Source organism: Chiloscyllium punctatum, chromosome 27, assembly GCF_047496795.1.
Source record: "Chiloscyllium punctatum isolate Juve2018m chromosome 27, sChiPun1.3, whole genome shotgun sequence".
NCBI classification, from domain to species: domain Eukaryota; kingdom Metazoa; phylum Chordata; class Chondrichthyes; order Orectolobiformes; family Hemiscylliidae; genus Chiloscyllium; species Chiloscyllium punctatum.
The window spans coordinates 15,483,100-15,499,078 of NC_092765.1; the positions used below are offsets into that span (position 1 = coordinate 15,483,100).

General features: G+C 41.3%; 1 protein-coding gene across 2 annotated transcripts; it reads right to left on the bottom strand.

Annotated features, from left to right (window-relative positions):
- Positions 1-496: 496 nt before the first annotated feature.
- Positions 497-14,706, bottom strand: pef1 (penta-EF-hand domain containing 1). 2 transcript variants are annotated; one of them, XM_072548142.1, is made up of 5 exons: positions 14,611-14,706; positions 8,498-8,888; positions 6,949-7,104; positions 2,185-2,328; positions 497-1,320 (listed from the first exon to the last, which is right to left on the bottom strand). In XM_072548142.1, exons 1-5 carry the CDS (start codon positions 14,632-14,634, stop codon positions 1,091-1,093), a joined length of 945 nt encoding a protein of 314 aa, XP_072404243.1. In that variant the 5' UTR covers positions 14,635-14,706; the 3' UTR covers positions 497-1,090. The 2 variants fall into 2 exon arrangements, with proteins under 2 accessions (XP_072404243.1, XP_072404244.1); XM_072548143.1 differs by having other exon boundaries at positions 8,483-8,888; positions 14,611-14,649.
- Positions 14,707-15,979: the final 1,273 nt, after the last annotated feature.

A 15,979-nucleotide genomic window follows, 5' to 3' on the forward strand; every position in this document is an offset into this window, starting at 1 on the left:
ATCATTTTACTTAGCAATATTTTTCCATGTGAATATGAATTTCATTCATTTACAGCATATTTCCTCATTTTTAGCATGTTTAAATGCAGCTGGAAATTACTAATTTTTTAGCCCCATCCCCAAGTAGACAATAGGTGCAGGAGTAGGCCATTCTGCCCTTCCAGCGTACACCACATTCAATATGATCATGGCTGATCATCCTTAACCAGTATCCTGTTCCTGCCTTATCTCCATAACCCTTGATTCCACTATCCTTGAGAGCTCTATCCAACTCCAAGTATAGGTTGGTGTTTCTTTATATGATGCTATAGGAGAAAATGTCACTGCAGTTCGAAAAAAAATTCTCTCAACTCCAGTTTAGCAGTTTTAACAAATTCAGCACTAGTTTTTAAAGTCAAAGTTGACTATGTATGTACAGGACTCTTCTGACCAGAATATAGTTGAAAGAGAATCTAATGCAATATTTTAAAAGGCAAACAAAGTCTACAAAATGTGATTAAGGTTCACAATTCCTATTTTTATTCCCATGTGATAATGCATGAACTGAATGCCACTGAGTTTTGTTTTAATTTTGAGTAACATAAAAATAGCTAAAAAAAAAAAAAGTATAATCTACTACATATTTGTCAGGCTGCTCTATACAAAATTTTATAAACACATTTTTGATGGAATGACACCCGTTTCAAACCATAGGCTATAGATTTGGAATATGCTGCATCAGGCTCTACTCTTACACCAAAGCCACCTCATACAGTTGGAGCAGGTTTCAATTCTAACATAATTCCAATTTATTTATGGAAATCTTGAAGAGTATGTACATTCTTTAAGTGATTTCAAGCAATGAAAGTTCCTGTTACATGAGAATGCATTACTTTACTAAATAGTGCTATAAATAGTGCGTTGAAATATAGCATTGATCAGTAAGCTGCGGTACAAGAGATGTGATAATGCTGTCATCCATTTCAAATTGCTCCGTTCATTTGCATTATTCTTGTGTTAAATTAGAGTTTAATTTTAGTCCATTTAGCTGACCACAATGTGAATGGAGACTCAATCCAGATCTTATTTTCTTTTCTGTTATCACAACAGATCATAGCATGCGTGATATCGCAAGAGTTAGGAAGTCCTCATAATTAATGCGGACATTTCCAGAACGGTTGGTGTCTTTCTCTTTGAAGGCATCAGTTGTGGTCTGCAACTGTGTACAAACCTGGATGAAACTATCCAGCTGTATGGTGGACCGAGCTGGTTTTTGTGCAAACCGAGTTGTCAGGAACTGGACAAACTGTGGGCTTAAGTTGTAACCCATCTGAGTGAGAGCTGCAAAACAGCACAAACTTCAATACAAGCTACATTAGGCAGAATGTAATCAAATATTCTTTAAAATTAAATTTTAATTACATTCTAAAATGAAAAACACACAAACTACTTCATGGAAAACAAAACACTGAGGTGGACACAATATAAATATTAAATAGATTTGTGAAATAAAAGTTAATTGGTACAAACTTTAAAAATCAATAAATTTTAATAAACCTCCATTGTTCAATAAATAGCATCTTTCAGAACATTTTTATCTTGTCTGAACATTTACACTAATAGTTTTTGTTTCAAATGGTGTCATGAAATCTTTTACATATATCGGATTAGACTGACCAGATCTTGGTTTAACCCCTCATCTAAAAAAATGTGGTATCTCAGTTCTGCATTGCAGAATGAGTCTAGATATGTACTTATCTTTTTGCGAGACTTGAACACAGATTCAAAAGACTGAGTACTATCACTTGAGCCAAGCTAACTTGTGAATTAATAACTACTTCGGACAATCCACAACCCTCTCTTGTGGCACAGTGGTAATTTCCCTACCACTTGGCCAGGAGACCTGGGTTCAAGTCCCATGTGCTCCAACCTGTTCAGAGATGTTATTGCATGCCTCTGATTTGAAAATTTAATTTACCATGTTTTCTACAAAATACCTCTTCAACCGAGATATAGTGCACAACTGTTGTACTCATTACCTTTATTAGGCAAACAAAATGCACATTAATTCCACTTCTTGAAGCCTCATGCCTCAGCTCTTCGATTCTCATTTTAGGAATTCAGTACAATTCAGGCCAAAGATCACTCTTTACAACACTATAGTGGTATAGATGTGAGAAGAGCAACACAGACTCTTTGGCTCACCTTGTTGTAGCTCCTGGGTGTTTATGGTCCCTGATCGATCACGATCAAACTGCTGGAACATATTGCGCCACTGTTTAAGAAATCCCCAGAGTGCAGAAAATCCATATAGATCTATTTTACCCATTTTGCTTTTGTCAAACATATCTGGAGGAATGAAGGGTAAAATTGTTTTAAATCAATTACCACATAAACAAGCTCAACAGCTAAATCACAAAAATAAAACTACTTTCTGACAAGCAGGTCTTTTAGTAGAAGGAAATCTGTCACTCTGACCAAGTTTATAGAATCACAGAATCCCTACACAGTGTGGAAACAGGCCCTTCAACCCAACATGTCCACACACAGACCCATCCCCTAACCTATTATCCTATATTTACCCCTGACTAATGCACCTAACCTACACATCCCTGAAAACTATGGGCAATTTAGCAGGGTCAATCCAACTGCATATCTTTGGATTCAGAGGAAACCCACGCAAACATGGGGAGAATGTGCAAACTCCACACAGTCGCCAGAGGCTGAATCGCACCCAGGTCCAATTCCAGCGGTGAGGCAGCAGTGCAAACCATTGAGCCACCGAGCTGCCTCTTAGTTTAGCCCACATGTGGCTCCAGATCCAGAGCAATGTGATTCTTAACTGCCCTCAAAATGGCTTAGCAAAACATTCAATTCAAGGACAATTTGAAACGGCCATGAAATGCTGCCACTCCAGCAAAACCCACATCTCATGAAAGAAGAAGCAAAATAAAAAAACATTTGGGGTAGTTTGGGGGAAACAGAACTCCTTCAGAAGAGAGTTGTAAACTATCTACTACTAATGCAGTGCAGCAACAGGGGTAGCCTAGAACAGATCAGCCACCTGCCTTCAGAGCTTGAATATAGCAGAAGAGAGGTGCACTTTGTAACAACTTTTATCTTGCACTCATCATGACAATCTGCATGAAATACCACAGGAAAAGGAAAACAATTACATTTTGAGAGGGCATGCTGATAGGTTGGAAGATGGACTCTGATTTATAGAGGTAATGCCATTGAATATACATTCAAACTGACTGACAGTGAATTGCCAAAATTTGTTTCAATTTTAAAGAAGGCAGCTCACCTTGACCAGAGTCATTGCCCTGACAGGGGAGCCAGTGTGTATATATTCCTGATGAAGGGCTTATGCCCAAAACATTGACTCTCCTGCTCCTTAGATGCTGCCTGCCCTGCTTTTCTAGTGCCACACTTTTCTACTGATCTCCAGCATCTGCAGTGCTGACTTCATCCCAACACGTATACACGTTCTGTCTGCGAAGATCAGGAGCCTGCATACTAATACTGTATATGTAATTTCCAGTGGCTAATGTGCCATGTTACAAGCCAATTCATAATCCTAGACTAGTTGTCAGTGTAATTATTTACACACAGGATTATTAGAAAGTGTTGTCCAGTCACAGACTCAATATATTTGATGCTGCTTGGGCGTTTTGCAAGTGTAGTCAGGTTGAGTATAGTTAGTCAGTACCTTATTTGCAGCAAAGAGACAAAGAAATACACCATTTGATAGGACCTGCCAATCTATGCAACATGCCACCACCTATATAGCATCTCACAGAAATTCACATCTACATTATTCAGTTGTAGGATAAGCAGAAAACCTTTCACCTAGATGGCAGCTTCCTGGTATTAGTGAATACCACTTGTGTTGTTGCAGCATGGTAGCAGTGTGCATACTCTTTCCAAATACTGGCACATTATCAAATAGCATATCTCCAGTTCTTTGCAACAAAGAAGGGTTGACTATATGCAACCAGCCTGCACTTAAAGACAGTGTCTAACATTAGGTGTGGTTCTGCAATTGGACAGCATTTGCTAAATAATCTTAAGCACACAAAGAATTGCATTCTCACCCAATGTCAGTTGCATATGAAGTAACCTGTATTTGCAAGAAGTATCATAGTCAGATGTACAGCATGGAAACAGATTCTTCAGTCCAACACGCCCATGTCAACCAGATTTCCCAACCCAATATAGTCCCACTTGCCAGTACCTGGCCCATATCCCTTCAAACCCTTCCTATTCATATATCCATCCAGATGCCTTTTAAATTGTGCAATTATACCAGCTTCATCACTTCCTCTGACAGCTCATTCCATATACTTACTATGCTCTGCGTGAAAAAGCTGCCCCTTAGGCTCTTTTTATCCTTCCCTTCTCATTCTAAACCTATGCCCTCTAGTTCTGGACCCCCCCCACAGAGAGAAAAAAAAATTTATCCTATCCATGCCCCTCAATTCTATAAACCTCTATAAAGTCACCCCTCAGCCTTCGACGCTCCAGGGAAAACAGCCCCAGCCTTTTCTGCCTCTCCCTATAGCTCAAATCCTCCAACCCTGGCAACATCCTTGTAAATCTTTTCTGAACCCTTTCAAGTTTCACAACATCTTTCCGATAGGAAGGAAACCAGAATTGCACGCAATATTCCAACAGTGGCCTAACCAATATCCTGTACAGCCGCAACATGACCTCCCAACTCCTATACTCAATACTCTGATCAATAAAGGAAAGCATACCAAACACCTTCTTCTTGCCACTCTACTTTCGGGAAGCATTTACAGACAGAAAGAACGTGCATACACATCACGTTTCACCTCAACAAGACAGGTGACAGCATTTTCTGGTTCATTACTCAAGGGGTTGCCCTAAGTAATGAGTCAATCTGCTTGCTTAAAATGTAAACAAAGCTTGGCAGTTAACTTTCAGTCATCATCCAATGGCACATTATTCCCCATGCCAAACCTCTACTATTCAGAATCTACTTATCAACCAATCAGCACACTCTTCTCATAAAGTATACATTTTCCCTTTACTTTGGTATTTCTTTTGAATTGTCCTGAGAGGCAGAAACCAATGAAAAAGTCTATTTTTTCAGCCATGACATGGAGATTTCAGTGTTGGACTGGGGTGGACAAAGTTAAAAAAAAACCAACACCAGGTTTAGTCCAAAAGTCTATTTGTAAGCACTACCTTTCGAAGCACTGCTCCTTTGTCATGTAGCTAGTGGGGCAAAATCATTTAACCCAGAATTTATAGTAAAAGATACAACTGATGCCACATTTTAAACAAATCTAGATTACTGTTAAGTCTTTAAATCACTTAGAATGGGGATGCAGGTTGAGTGATTAGTATACAAATCCCAGAACCTCTTTCAAGTCACAGTCCCAAGATAACAAGTTTTTTTTTTAAATGTTGATATCTCAGCTCTGACAATGCATTAAAGGTGTTAAGAGTCTGGCTGTAACCCAACTTTGAATCAGACTGGCTCTATTTTCAAAGCAGGAATTTAGAAAATGTCACATGGATTGACTGCCTACAGATTACTGCTGAAAAAGTGCATAAACTGTATAGTTAGGCAACCAACAGTACTTAGTGCCTCACTTTGGAAACTTATCATAAAGAACATGATTGATTAAAAAATGAAAATTTTATATTTTCACTAACTTTCAAAGAGATATTTAAAACTTGTTCAAAGCTAAAATTGAAAAATGCAGTCACTAAAAAATTTTGACCATGCAAGATAGCAATTGGGAAATGATTAAGTTAAACATAATTTACTTGCTTGTATGCCATTATAATACTTTCGAAAATAAATCTTAACCTTTTTCAATAGTCTCAAATTGGGACCAGATGTCACTTTGACCACAAGATAGACCTTATTATCCATAATTTAATGAAAAGGAGAGAACAAAATTAAAATCTGGTTTAATTGAACCAATAGATTATCCCAAGTAGCAACGTAATACACTACATTTTACAAAGATAAATAGCAATTACATGTTGTTGCCATGCAAGGGAAGACAGCTATGATTGACCAAACCAAGCTGTACATATTACAGTCAAATGACATATTACTTTCAAATGAATGCTGAAAGTATCTTTACATTTTGATTAAGTTAGAACTTAGTGAGATGGTCTTAATCTTCAGAGCATGGAGATGAACATTTTTATTTTATGCATGTAATATTCGATACTTCTATTCAAACTGAGCATTGATAACGTAATTGCAATTGCTAGCTTTAAACAAGTTGGTAAGGATATCAGAGTTATCACAAAGATCATTATTGTTAAGGTGTATCAGCAACAACTGCTTAATTTTGTGCTGCTTCAGTAAAAAATTGCTTAATTTAGTTGCTTTCTAAAATCAGACCTCCCAATTTTAATTAAATCAAACCTCTGGTAAAGTTTCAGACTCAGGAAAGTTTTCATTAACTGATTCTAGCTTCACTGGTTTTGGGCGGGGGGGGGATTTTTTTTAAAAACTTTGTTCTGAAGTGTAAATACAATTAATGATGTTAGTGTTGTCTGCCCTCAGTGGAAATCTTTTCCTTTCTTGATTAAATACAGTTTCTATCCTAACACCCATTACTAAAGAGAAACAACATCCTGATGCAACTGATGTACATTGCATATACACTCCAGTAAATTGAAAGTGTTCATGAGATATACCAATGGTGCACTGTGGTACATCAAGAACATGGACTTGTAACATGATTCCAGAGGTTGAGAAGGAGAAATCTCAGGTTTTTTGATAGAAAACATCACTGGAGATAGTCTTACAATCTGTTCCACTAGTAATACACAGTAACATTGGCAGATGCATTAAGAGCATTAGCTTTCCTCACTTCCCTCCACCCTGTCCCCAATCAAATGGTGTTAAGAGTCTGTACGCTGCACTGTTCAATGGGTTTAAATAAAGTTTTAAAAATTGGATTCCAATCTTACTGAGCAACATGTGGCAGGTATCATCATTAAACGTTGACCAGTTGCTGTTGACAAGGGCCTGCTTGAGTTCATTCAGCGAGATGTAGCCACTTCGATCTGCATCCACCGACTGGAACCAAGAGAAGGCTTCAGGATCAATGCCTGCTGGAACATCACCTGTACAACAGCAGTGTAAACAGAGTAGAATACATTACAAAAAAAAAGAGTAGGAATGAGCAAAAGAATACAAATGAAGCATGATTAAAAATTCATTTTCAACTTAGTTGAAAACCATATCACAAAGGTGATCCAACACTGTTACACAACAGAAGACAAACATCTTAAAAGCTGCAAAATAATATTGTAAAATGGAAACATGACAACTGACAACATTTTGGCAAGATAAACCTAATGGCAAATTTGCTCCTTTTAATTTTTTCTGCTTAACATTTCCAGGCCTCGTGATCATAACTTGCCTTATTCTTTGCCAAAATGCAGACATATAGTAAAATAAAGCCCAAGTGAAATCGGTGAATTAAATGATACAATCCAGTAATGAAAAAATCTCAGGACAAAATTGTTTTTTTGTTAAAACACACAAGTTTAAATGAGAAGTAAATGTGAACCTATTAAGTCAGGATGCAGCTAATTACTAAAAGCATTTACTTTTTTTTTTAAAAAAAAAAAGAGTATTGTTTTATCAAAGATTACCTCAGATCTATGAACTACTCCAATGCCATCACTGACATCAGGAAAGTCCTGCAGATTTCAACAGTTTCAGTCACCTGAGACCAGCAATTCCTGACTGTACCCACAGCTAACCTAAAAGCCCGATTCCACGTAAACCTGCTGCTGGCTCAAAGACTGCACATTCATTACAATTATCTCATGTCACCATATTCATAGCATTCTAGAGTGTCATAACTTCCAAAGCCCCAAGAGGTTGCTAACAGCCTCACCTCAAAATATACTATTAAAAGCCAGCTGCTATTTCAGACGAAATAACTATAAGATCATTCTGAGCAAAGTTTTGTAATACAACTTTAAGCTTCATTTCCTGACCTCCCATTAGTGCAGAATGACACATTTACTGTGCAACACATGTTGCTGTTATGCAAACAGCGAGGTTAAAAAAAAGAGAGACTTTACGATCAAGTTACAACATTGGAACCAGAGGCAGTTTCTTCTCAAGTTCCAATGTTCTCACATTTGTCGTTACAACAGTGCTATTCATGGTCTCGAGTCCGTGACATGTGAATCCAATAGATTGGCACATAATTTCAGACAAGTTCTGGGTCTCAGCCAGCCTGATACATGGGATGGCTGAGAGAAAAATAAACAGCATTTCCTTTTCCCAAAACTTGTCAGCCTACATATTTCATAATTTGGAAATTAAATTATACAACAGCTCATGATTTCACCTCCAGAAAGATTACATGAGTAATCCAAAAGCCCTTGGAAGAAATTTGATTTTCTTTGCCAGGTCATCAATATTAGTGCAGCCACCTCAGATTTTCCTCGAGAAATATCTCAGTTTACTGCATCGGATAGTTACCAGCCAAAGAAGCACCTGATCCATATTGCCTTTGCTGTGGAATTCCATATGGGTGTCCTCCATATGGACCACCTGGTGCTGGCCCTCCATAATATCCTGCTGAAGATGCACTTCCATATGGGGCTCCTGGTGCTGAAGGTCCATACTGGCCTCCGTGTGCAGGGGCTCCAAAGTGCCCTCCTGGCGGTGGAGCTCCATATGGTGCACCTGGTGCTTGGTTTCCATATTGCCCACCTGCTGATGTTCCGTATGGTGCACTCGGTTGTGGCCCTCCATAAGGACTACCTGGCGGTGGACCCCCATACTGGCCAGAATGGGGGCCGTATTGACCTCCAGCCTGGTGTTGACTTGAGAAGTAGCTGCCCGGTGGAGCTCCTGGTGCAGGCCCTGATGACCCAGGATAGTTCTGCAAGATGAAAGGCAAGTTATACAACACCATTCATGCAAAAACAGGAGCAAAATTTGCTTCTGTACGTTCACACTTCAACATATGAACACAGTATACTATGAAAAAGAGATTAAAACCTAATGTGTTAGCAGGACACAAATCAAAAGAAAGCACATAGCAAATCTCAAGCAATGATTGGGAAATGGATAACAGGAGTGAAGGAGGAATTGTGTAAAAGAAAACATTCTGATTACTGGCTGGAAGAATTATGACAAAGTCAAAATCTCATTTGTTTTTCTATTAGCAGCTTTTTACACTCGGTTGAGAACCATGCAACTAATGCTCCATGCCCCAAGTGGCTTAAATACATTGCATTGTGAACCATAATATCTTTCAAAGGCAATACACAACATTTCAGGGTAACAGGAACATGTGACCAGAGTGGTGGTCATCCTTGCCTTTTTACAAATAACCCCAGCCCCTGATAATGGTCCCACCTCAGGGTTACAGATCATGGCCATTGGTAGGACCAGTTAACTTTAGGCAGTGCTGGTGGAAGAGCTAGAAACTTGAGGAACAACAAGTTGCTTTCAGGTGGAGGAGGGTCCTTTGGGAAGAGAATTTGTTTCCTTTAAGCTCACATGAGAAAGGCAATGGGAAATCAGCTCATGTGTTCTTACCCCGAACATATTGATCACTGAAGTTGAAATTGGAAGTGCCTATGAATAACTAAAGAGGAAAAGCACAAGATCTCAAAGCATGAAGCAAGAAATCTGCTTCTGATCAGGTCACTACAGCATATTACATTTTTGAATTAATTTGGCAAATGAAAAATACTCAAATTAACCCAGAAAGAAAGTATTCTACACTTTGAAAATGCTAAGCTTGCCATTTCATATTGCACTTGCTATGAGTGATATTTTCCATTAATGGAAATCTTTCATCAGATCAAAAAGATGACTTGAATACCTGGCAACTGAGTAACAGCGTAGACCATACTATCATTGACATGTTCTGTTGACTGTTCGTAATAGGTAAATCACAGATCACATTCAACCAGACCACACATGCTTGCAAAACCTAAACTGAAATCATTTGCTCTTAGATCCAGTACAAAACTACTGAACTAGGTTTAACGTAAGAGGTGAAAGATTTAAAAAGGGCCCAAGGGATAATTATTTCACACACAGAGTGGTGCATGTCTGGAACAAGCTGCCAGAGGAAGAGGAGGAGGTGGGTACAATTACAACATTTAAAAGGCATCTGGATGGGCATATGAATAGGAAGGTTTAAAGGGACACAGGCCAAATGTTAGTAAGTGAGGCTAGGTCACAAAGGGTCTGTTTCTATGCTGTATGATTCTAAACAGCTCCTTCACCCTACTCCAGTATTCAATGAGATAATGGCCAAAGATTCACACTTGCAAGTTGTGAACAAAACATCAGGGTACCATTCTGGCAACAGTCATCCTTCTGTAAGCACATCTGTGGATAGGTATAGATTAAGCAATCCTGAGCTGCCTCCCACGCATAAATATGATGTTTTCTTTGTTGAAAGGGATAGACTTTCACAAGTACTTCAAATGACTTGAGTAATGCTACAAAAATAATATGTCACTCAAGGGTATATATGGCTGAAATGAGAAAAACAAATAAGTCTTTGACTTCAATTCATTACCATTGTTAATGATCTGTCACCAGAACTTTCCTTTATTTCCATCATTACTGAGAGAATTGGTCTCTGTCTTTCACACAGTCTTGCTCTGACAAAGTTTCCAGATTTATTTTGCACCTTTTGATTTGACTATGATTTGGTTGCAAGTGGTACATTACCTCATTAGTTTCACAATATTTCATAACCGTAATCTATACTATGGAGTTAGCGGTAGCTAAATACCCCTCCAAATAAGCCTATCTGGAGGTACAAATGGTGGCAAGGAAAGAACATCTTCTAGTTGTTGGAAAGATAAACTGCCCTTTGATCTGCATAAAAGAACCAGATTGTCTTGCCTTCGTGTTAGTTAAGTTGGAAAATGCCACTTTCACAAAACTAGAAAGAAAAGGTCGATTTTTTGGGAAATTACAATCAAATAATCCTTTATTTTGGAATCCCTACAGTGTGGAAACAAGCCATTCAGCCCATCGAATCCACACCAACCAAAGACCAACCCACCCCCCACTCCACCCTTTCCTATCCCTGTCATTCTATATTTCCCATGGCTAATCCACATAGCCTGCACATTCCTGAACAGTATGGACAATTTAGAATGGCCAATCCACCTAGCCTGCATAGGTTTGGCTAGTGGGAGGAAACCAGAGCACTTAGAGAAAACCAGACACACGGAGAATGCACAAACTCCACACAGTCACACAAGGGTGGAATTGAACCCTTGCTAAAAGGCAGGAGTGTTAGCCACTGAGCCATCGATTTACTGCCCTCAAAAAAGTCCTAATTTTTCTCTTAAATATGCAACCAATTGTACTGCAATTATGCCCTCTGGTCCACATGGGGCAGGGGGGGACCCTTTCTGTATCTCCACTATCTAGTTTCCAAAGAATCTTGTATGTTTCATAACGTCACCTCTCAAACGTTCGAAATTCCAATGCATACAGGACCAAACTCTCTTTATAAGACAGCCCCTTTATACCTGGTATCAGTCTGATGCTTCTCTGGACTGCCTCCAATGCATTTAGATAAGGGCCCCAAATCCGTTCACAGCTGATGGCCTGACTGGTGCCTTATATAGTTAACAAAACTCCCCTACTTTGATACACCATTCCATTTGGATTTAAGAGGTAAAAACAATGACTGCAGATGCTGGAAACCAGATTCTGGACTAGTGGTGCTGGAAGAGCACAGCAGTTCAGGCAGCATCCAAGTAGCTTCGAAAATCGACATTTCGGGCAAAAGCCCTTCATCAGGAATTGGCTTTTGCCCGAAACGTCGATTTCAAAGCTACTTCGATGCTGCCTGAACTGCTGTGCTCTTCTAGAACCACTAATTCATTTGAATTTAGGGCCAACATCCCATTTGCCTTCCTGAACTCACTGAACTTCAATGCATGTGTTTTGTGATTCATGGATGAGAACTCCCATATCTATCCAAACTGTGGCTTTCTGCAGTCTTTCTCCATATAAATAATATTCAGCTCCTTTTCTTCCTGGATTAGTGGTGCTGGAAGAGCACAGCAGTTCAGGCAGCATCCAACGAGCAGCGAAATCGACGTTTCGGGCAAAAGCCCTTCATCAGGAATAAAGGCAGTGAGCCTGAAGCGTGGAGAGATAAGCTAGAGGATGGTGGGGGTGGGGAGAAAGTAGCATAGAGTACAATGGGTGAGTGGGGGAGGAGATGAAGGTGATAGGTCAAGGAGGAGAGGGTGGAGTGGATAGGTGGAAAAGAAGATAGGCAGGTTGGACAAGTCAAGGAGACAGTTACTGAGCTGGAAGTTTGAAACTAGGATGAGGTGGGGGAAGGGGAAATGAGGAAGCTGTTGAAGTCCACATTGATGTCCTGGGGTTGAAGTGTTCCAAGGCGGAAGATGAGGCGTTCTTCCTCCAGGTGTCTGGTGGTGAGGGAGCGGCGGTGAAGGAGGCCCAGGACCTCCATGTCCTCGGCAGAGTGGGAGGGGGAGTTGAAATGTTGGGCCACGGGGCGGTTTGGTTGATTGGTGCGGGTGTCTCGGAGATGTTCCCTAAAGCGCTCTGCTAGGAGGCGCCCAGTCTCCCCAATGTAGAGGAGACCACATCGGGAGCAACGGATACAATAAATGATATTAGTGGAAGTGCAGGTGAAACTTTGATGGATGTGGAAGGCTCCTTTAGGGCCTTGGATAGAGGTGAGGGAGGTGGCGTGGGCACAGGTTTTACAGTTCCTGCGGTGGCAGGGGAAAGTGCCAGAATGGGAGGGTGGGTCGTAGGGGTGTGTGGACCTGACCAGGTAGTCACGGAGGGAACGGTCTTTGCGGAAGGCGGAAAGGGGTGGGGAGGGAAATATATCCCTGGTGGTGGGGTCTTTTTGGAGGTGGCGGAAATGTCGGTGGATGATTTGGTTGATGCGAAGGTTTGTAGGGTGGAAGGTGAGCACCAGGGGCGTTCTGTCCTTGTTATGGTTGGAGGGGTGGGGTCTGAGGGCGGAGGTGCGGGATGCCTGGAGGCGTTCTTCCTCCAGACACCTGGAGGAAGAACGCCTCATCTTCCGCCTCGGAACACTTCAACCCCAGGACATCAATGTGGACTTCAACAGCTTCCTCATTTCCCCTTCCCCCACCTCATCCTAGTTTCAAACTTCCAGCTCAGTAACTGTCTCCTTGACTTGTCCAACCTGCCTATCTTCTTTTCCACCTATCCACTCCACCCTCTCCTCCTTGACCTATCACCTTCATCTCCTCCCCCACTCACCCATTGTACTCTATGCTACTTTCTCCCCACCCCCACCCTCCTCTAGCTTATCTCTCCACGCTTCAGGCTCACTGCCTTTATTCCTGATGAAGGGCTTTTGCCCAAAACGTCGATTTCGCTGCTCGTTGGATGCTGCCTGAACTGCTGTGCTCTTCCAGCACCACTAATCCAGTATTTGGTTTTCAGCATCTGCAGTCATTGTTTTTACCTCCTTTTCTTCCTGCTACAGTGCATAAACTAATTTCCCCACATTATACTTCTGTCAAATTTCTGCCCACTCAATCAGATCATATCCCTCAGCTAACTCACCTGCCCACCTATTTTTGTATGCAGGCAGGAGGCTGGAAAAAACACAAGTCAGGCAGCATCAGGGTACTGCAGAAGTTGACATTTCAGGTGTAACCCTTCTTCAGGGTTGGGGGTGGTTGTGGGAGGAGCTGCAGATAAAGGGAAAGACAGAGGCAGGATGAAGTGGGAAGAGGTGAAGACAGGTAGAGGGTACGACCTGGTTGGTCAATGGGAGGAGTGGATCCAGTTGGTGGTAGTGTGTCACGTATAAACTTGGCTGCAGTATTCTCCCCATCCAGTCATGAATGTACATAGTAAACAAAATAGTTCTACTGGACTTTGTGTGCACCTGCTTGTTTGAGAATCCTTGAGGATACCAGTTTCAAAATATTTAAACATGAAAGGTTTAAGCATTGCACCAGGAAATTAGCATATGCCTTGCAAACTTCACAACTCAAAAGTGGTAGTTTCTAAGTTATTAAGCTAAACAAGTTCTAATGCCTAACAATAGCATAGAACTCAGTGAATAAGGTTTTTTTTTAAAAAAAGACATCTAATTATTGCCCCAGATCTTACAAAATAAAACCTCAGATTTCCCAGGACAGATTTGTGACCTAAATGGGTTTGGAGAAAAATCTGTCCCAAGTTTGTAGATAAATCAACAAAGAAAATTTCAAGATTGAATTAACCGAGCCCCCTCACCTGGAGGAGGAAGTATAAAAAGGGGGAATTACAGATATACTCTGAAAAGGGAGGGGGAAAACACTCTCTCTATCGCCCACTACCACCCTCAGCCTGGGCACAGCCAGAGCCAGGTCCAGGTCCAGGTCAAGGTCCAGAACTAGGGACAGGGACAGAACTCCCTCGGGTGGGACGGTTTGATTAACCCTCCAGCCCAGGTACCAGGGCGGGCGCCTCCGCTCCACGCCCTCAATTTACAGCCCAACTTCTACAGAGGGTGCCATCGCCGCTCCAAGACGAGCACTAGCCCACAACACGAGTCCTGGGCCCGACGCCCTCTCTCCCTCCCTCTCCCCCCTCCTTCACTCACTCACCGAGCCGTAAGGATACGTTGCCATCTCCAACTCAACTACCAACCGCGGCCTCACCGAGCACGCACCCACCCCGCGCGCACTCTCCTTCACCCGATTGGCCCGTCAGCGACAAAAGGCCCACCCTCCACTTGGAACGTCTTGGCCTCTGATAGGTTATTATGCAATGCCAATCACGAGTTGCCATGACGTGTCCTTTGTAACGTCGGGGATTGTGAGGACATCATGTGATCCGTTCCGTGACGTCTCGAAAGGTGTGTCATTCCTCACACGTGGTCCTCCAGCAGCATTCCCGGAAGCGAGGCAAGTGTTCGTGGTCAGTGTTTCCCCGTTACCAATCTCTCAACCAGCCAGCCTCACCTCCACCCAGTCCGTAAAATAAATCCTCAGCTTCCAGTTGCCTGCCATTCTTCAAGTTCCCACCTCAGCATTTTGTTTTATCTTAGTTAAAAATCACACAACACCAGGTTATAGTCCAATTATGAAGCACGAGCTTTCGGAGCGCCGCTCCTTCACCAGCTGATTGTGGAGGGCTCGATCGTAACACAGAATTTATAGCAAAAATTTGCAGTGTGATGTAACTGAAATTATACATTGAAAAAAATTATACATGCAACTTTTTTTAAAAAGGGGTTTGTGATTTCCACATGAAAGAAGTGAAACTATCACTGTATTCTAACAGATGAAAGGCTTAACAATCAATTTTTCAATGGATAATTTCAGTTACATCACACTGCAAATTTTTGCTATAAATTCTGTGTTACGATCGAGCCCTCCACAATCAGCTGATGAAGCGTAGCTCCGAAAGCTAGTGTGCTTCCAAGTAAACCTGTTGGACTATAACCTGGTGTTGTGTGATTTTTAACTTTGTACACCCAGTCCAACACCTGCACCTCCAAATCATGTTTTATCTTAGGTGGGCTGTAGTGTCTCAGCAAAGCTCAATGCAAGCTGAACGAACCTTCTACTTTGGTTCTGTGCACCCTTCAGGACTCAATACTGAGTTTAAAAAATTTAGAGCATGAATATCTCCTTCCATAGCTATATATGTACCCCTACACTTTGAGTGCTGTTGTTGGTATGGGTTGCTTCCAGAATGAGGACTGCAGATCCTGGATATCAGAGTCGAAAATATGATGCTGGAAAAACACAGCAAGTCAGGTAACATCCGAAGAGCAGGAGAATCAACGTTTCGGATGTAAGTCCTTCATCAGGAAGCTTCCTTCTTCCAGCCAACCCATTTTCAATTACACATAGCCCCCAAATATCTAAACCTCTTCTGCTCTGGCTTACTATCAACAATCCTTTTGTCTGTGTTATCTTGTTCTCGCTGAGCTCCATCTCCACTTATCCACTTGGTCTCTTTACTACC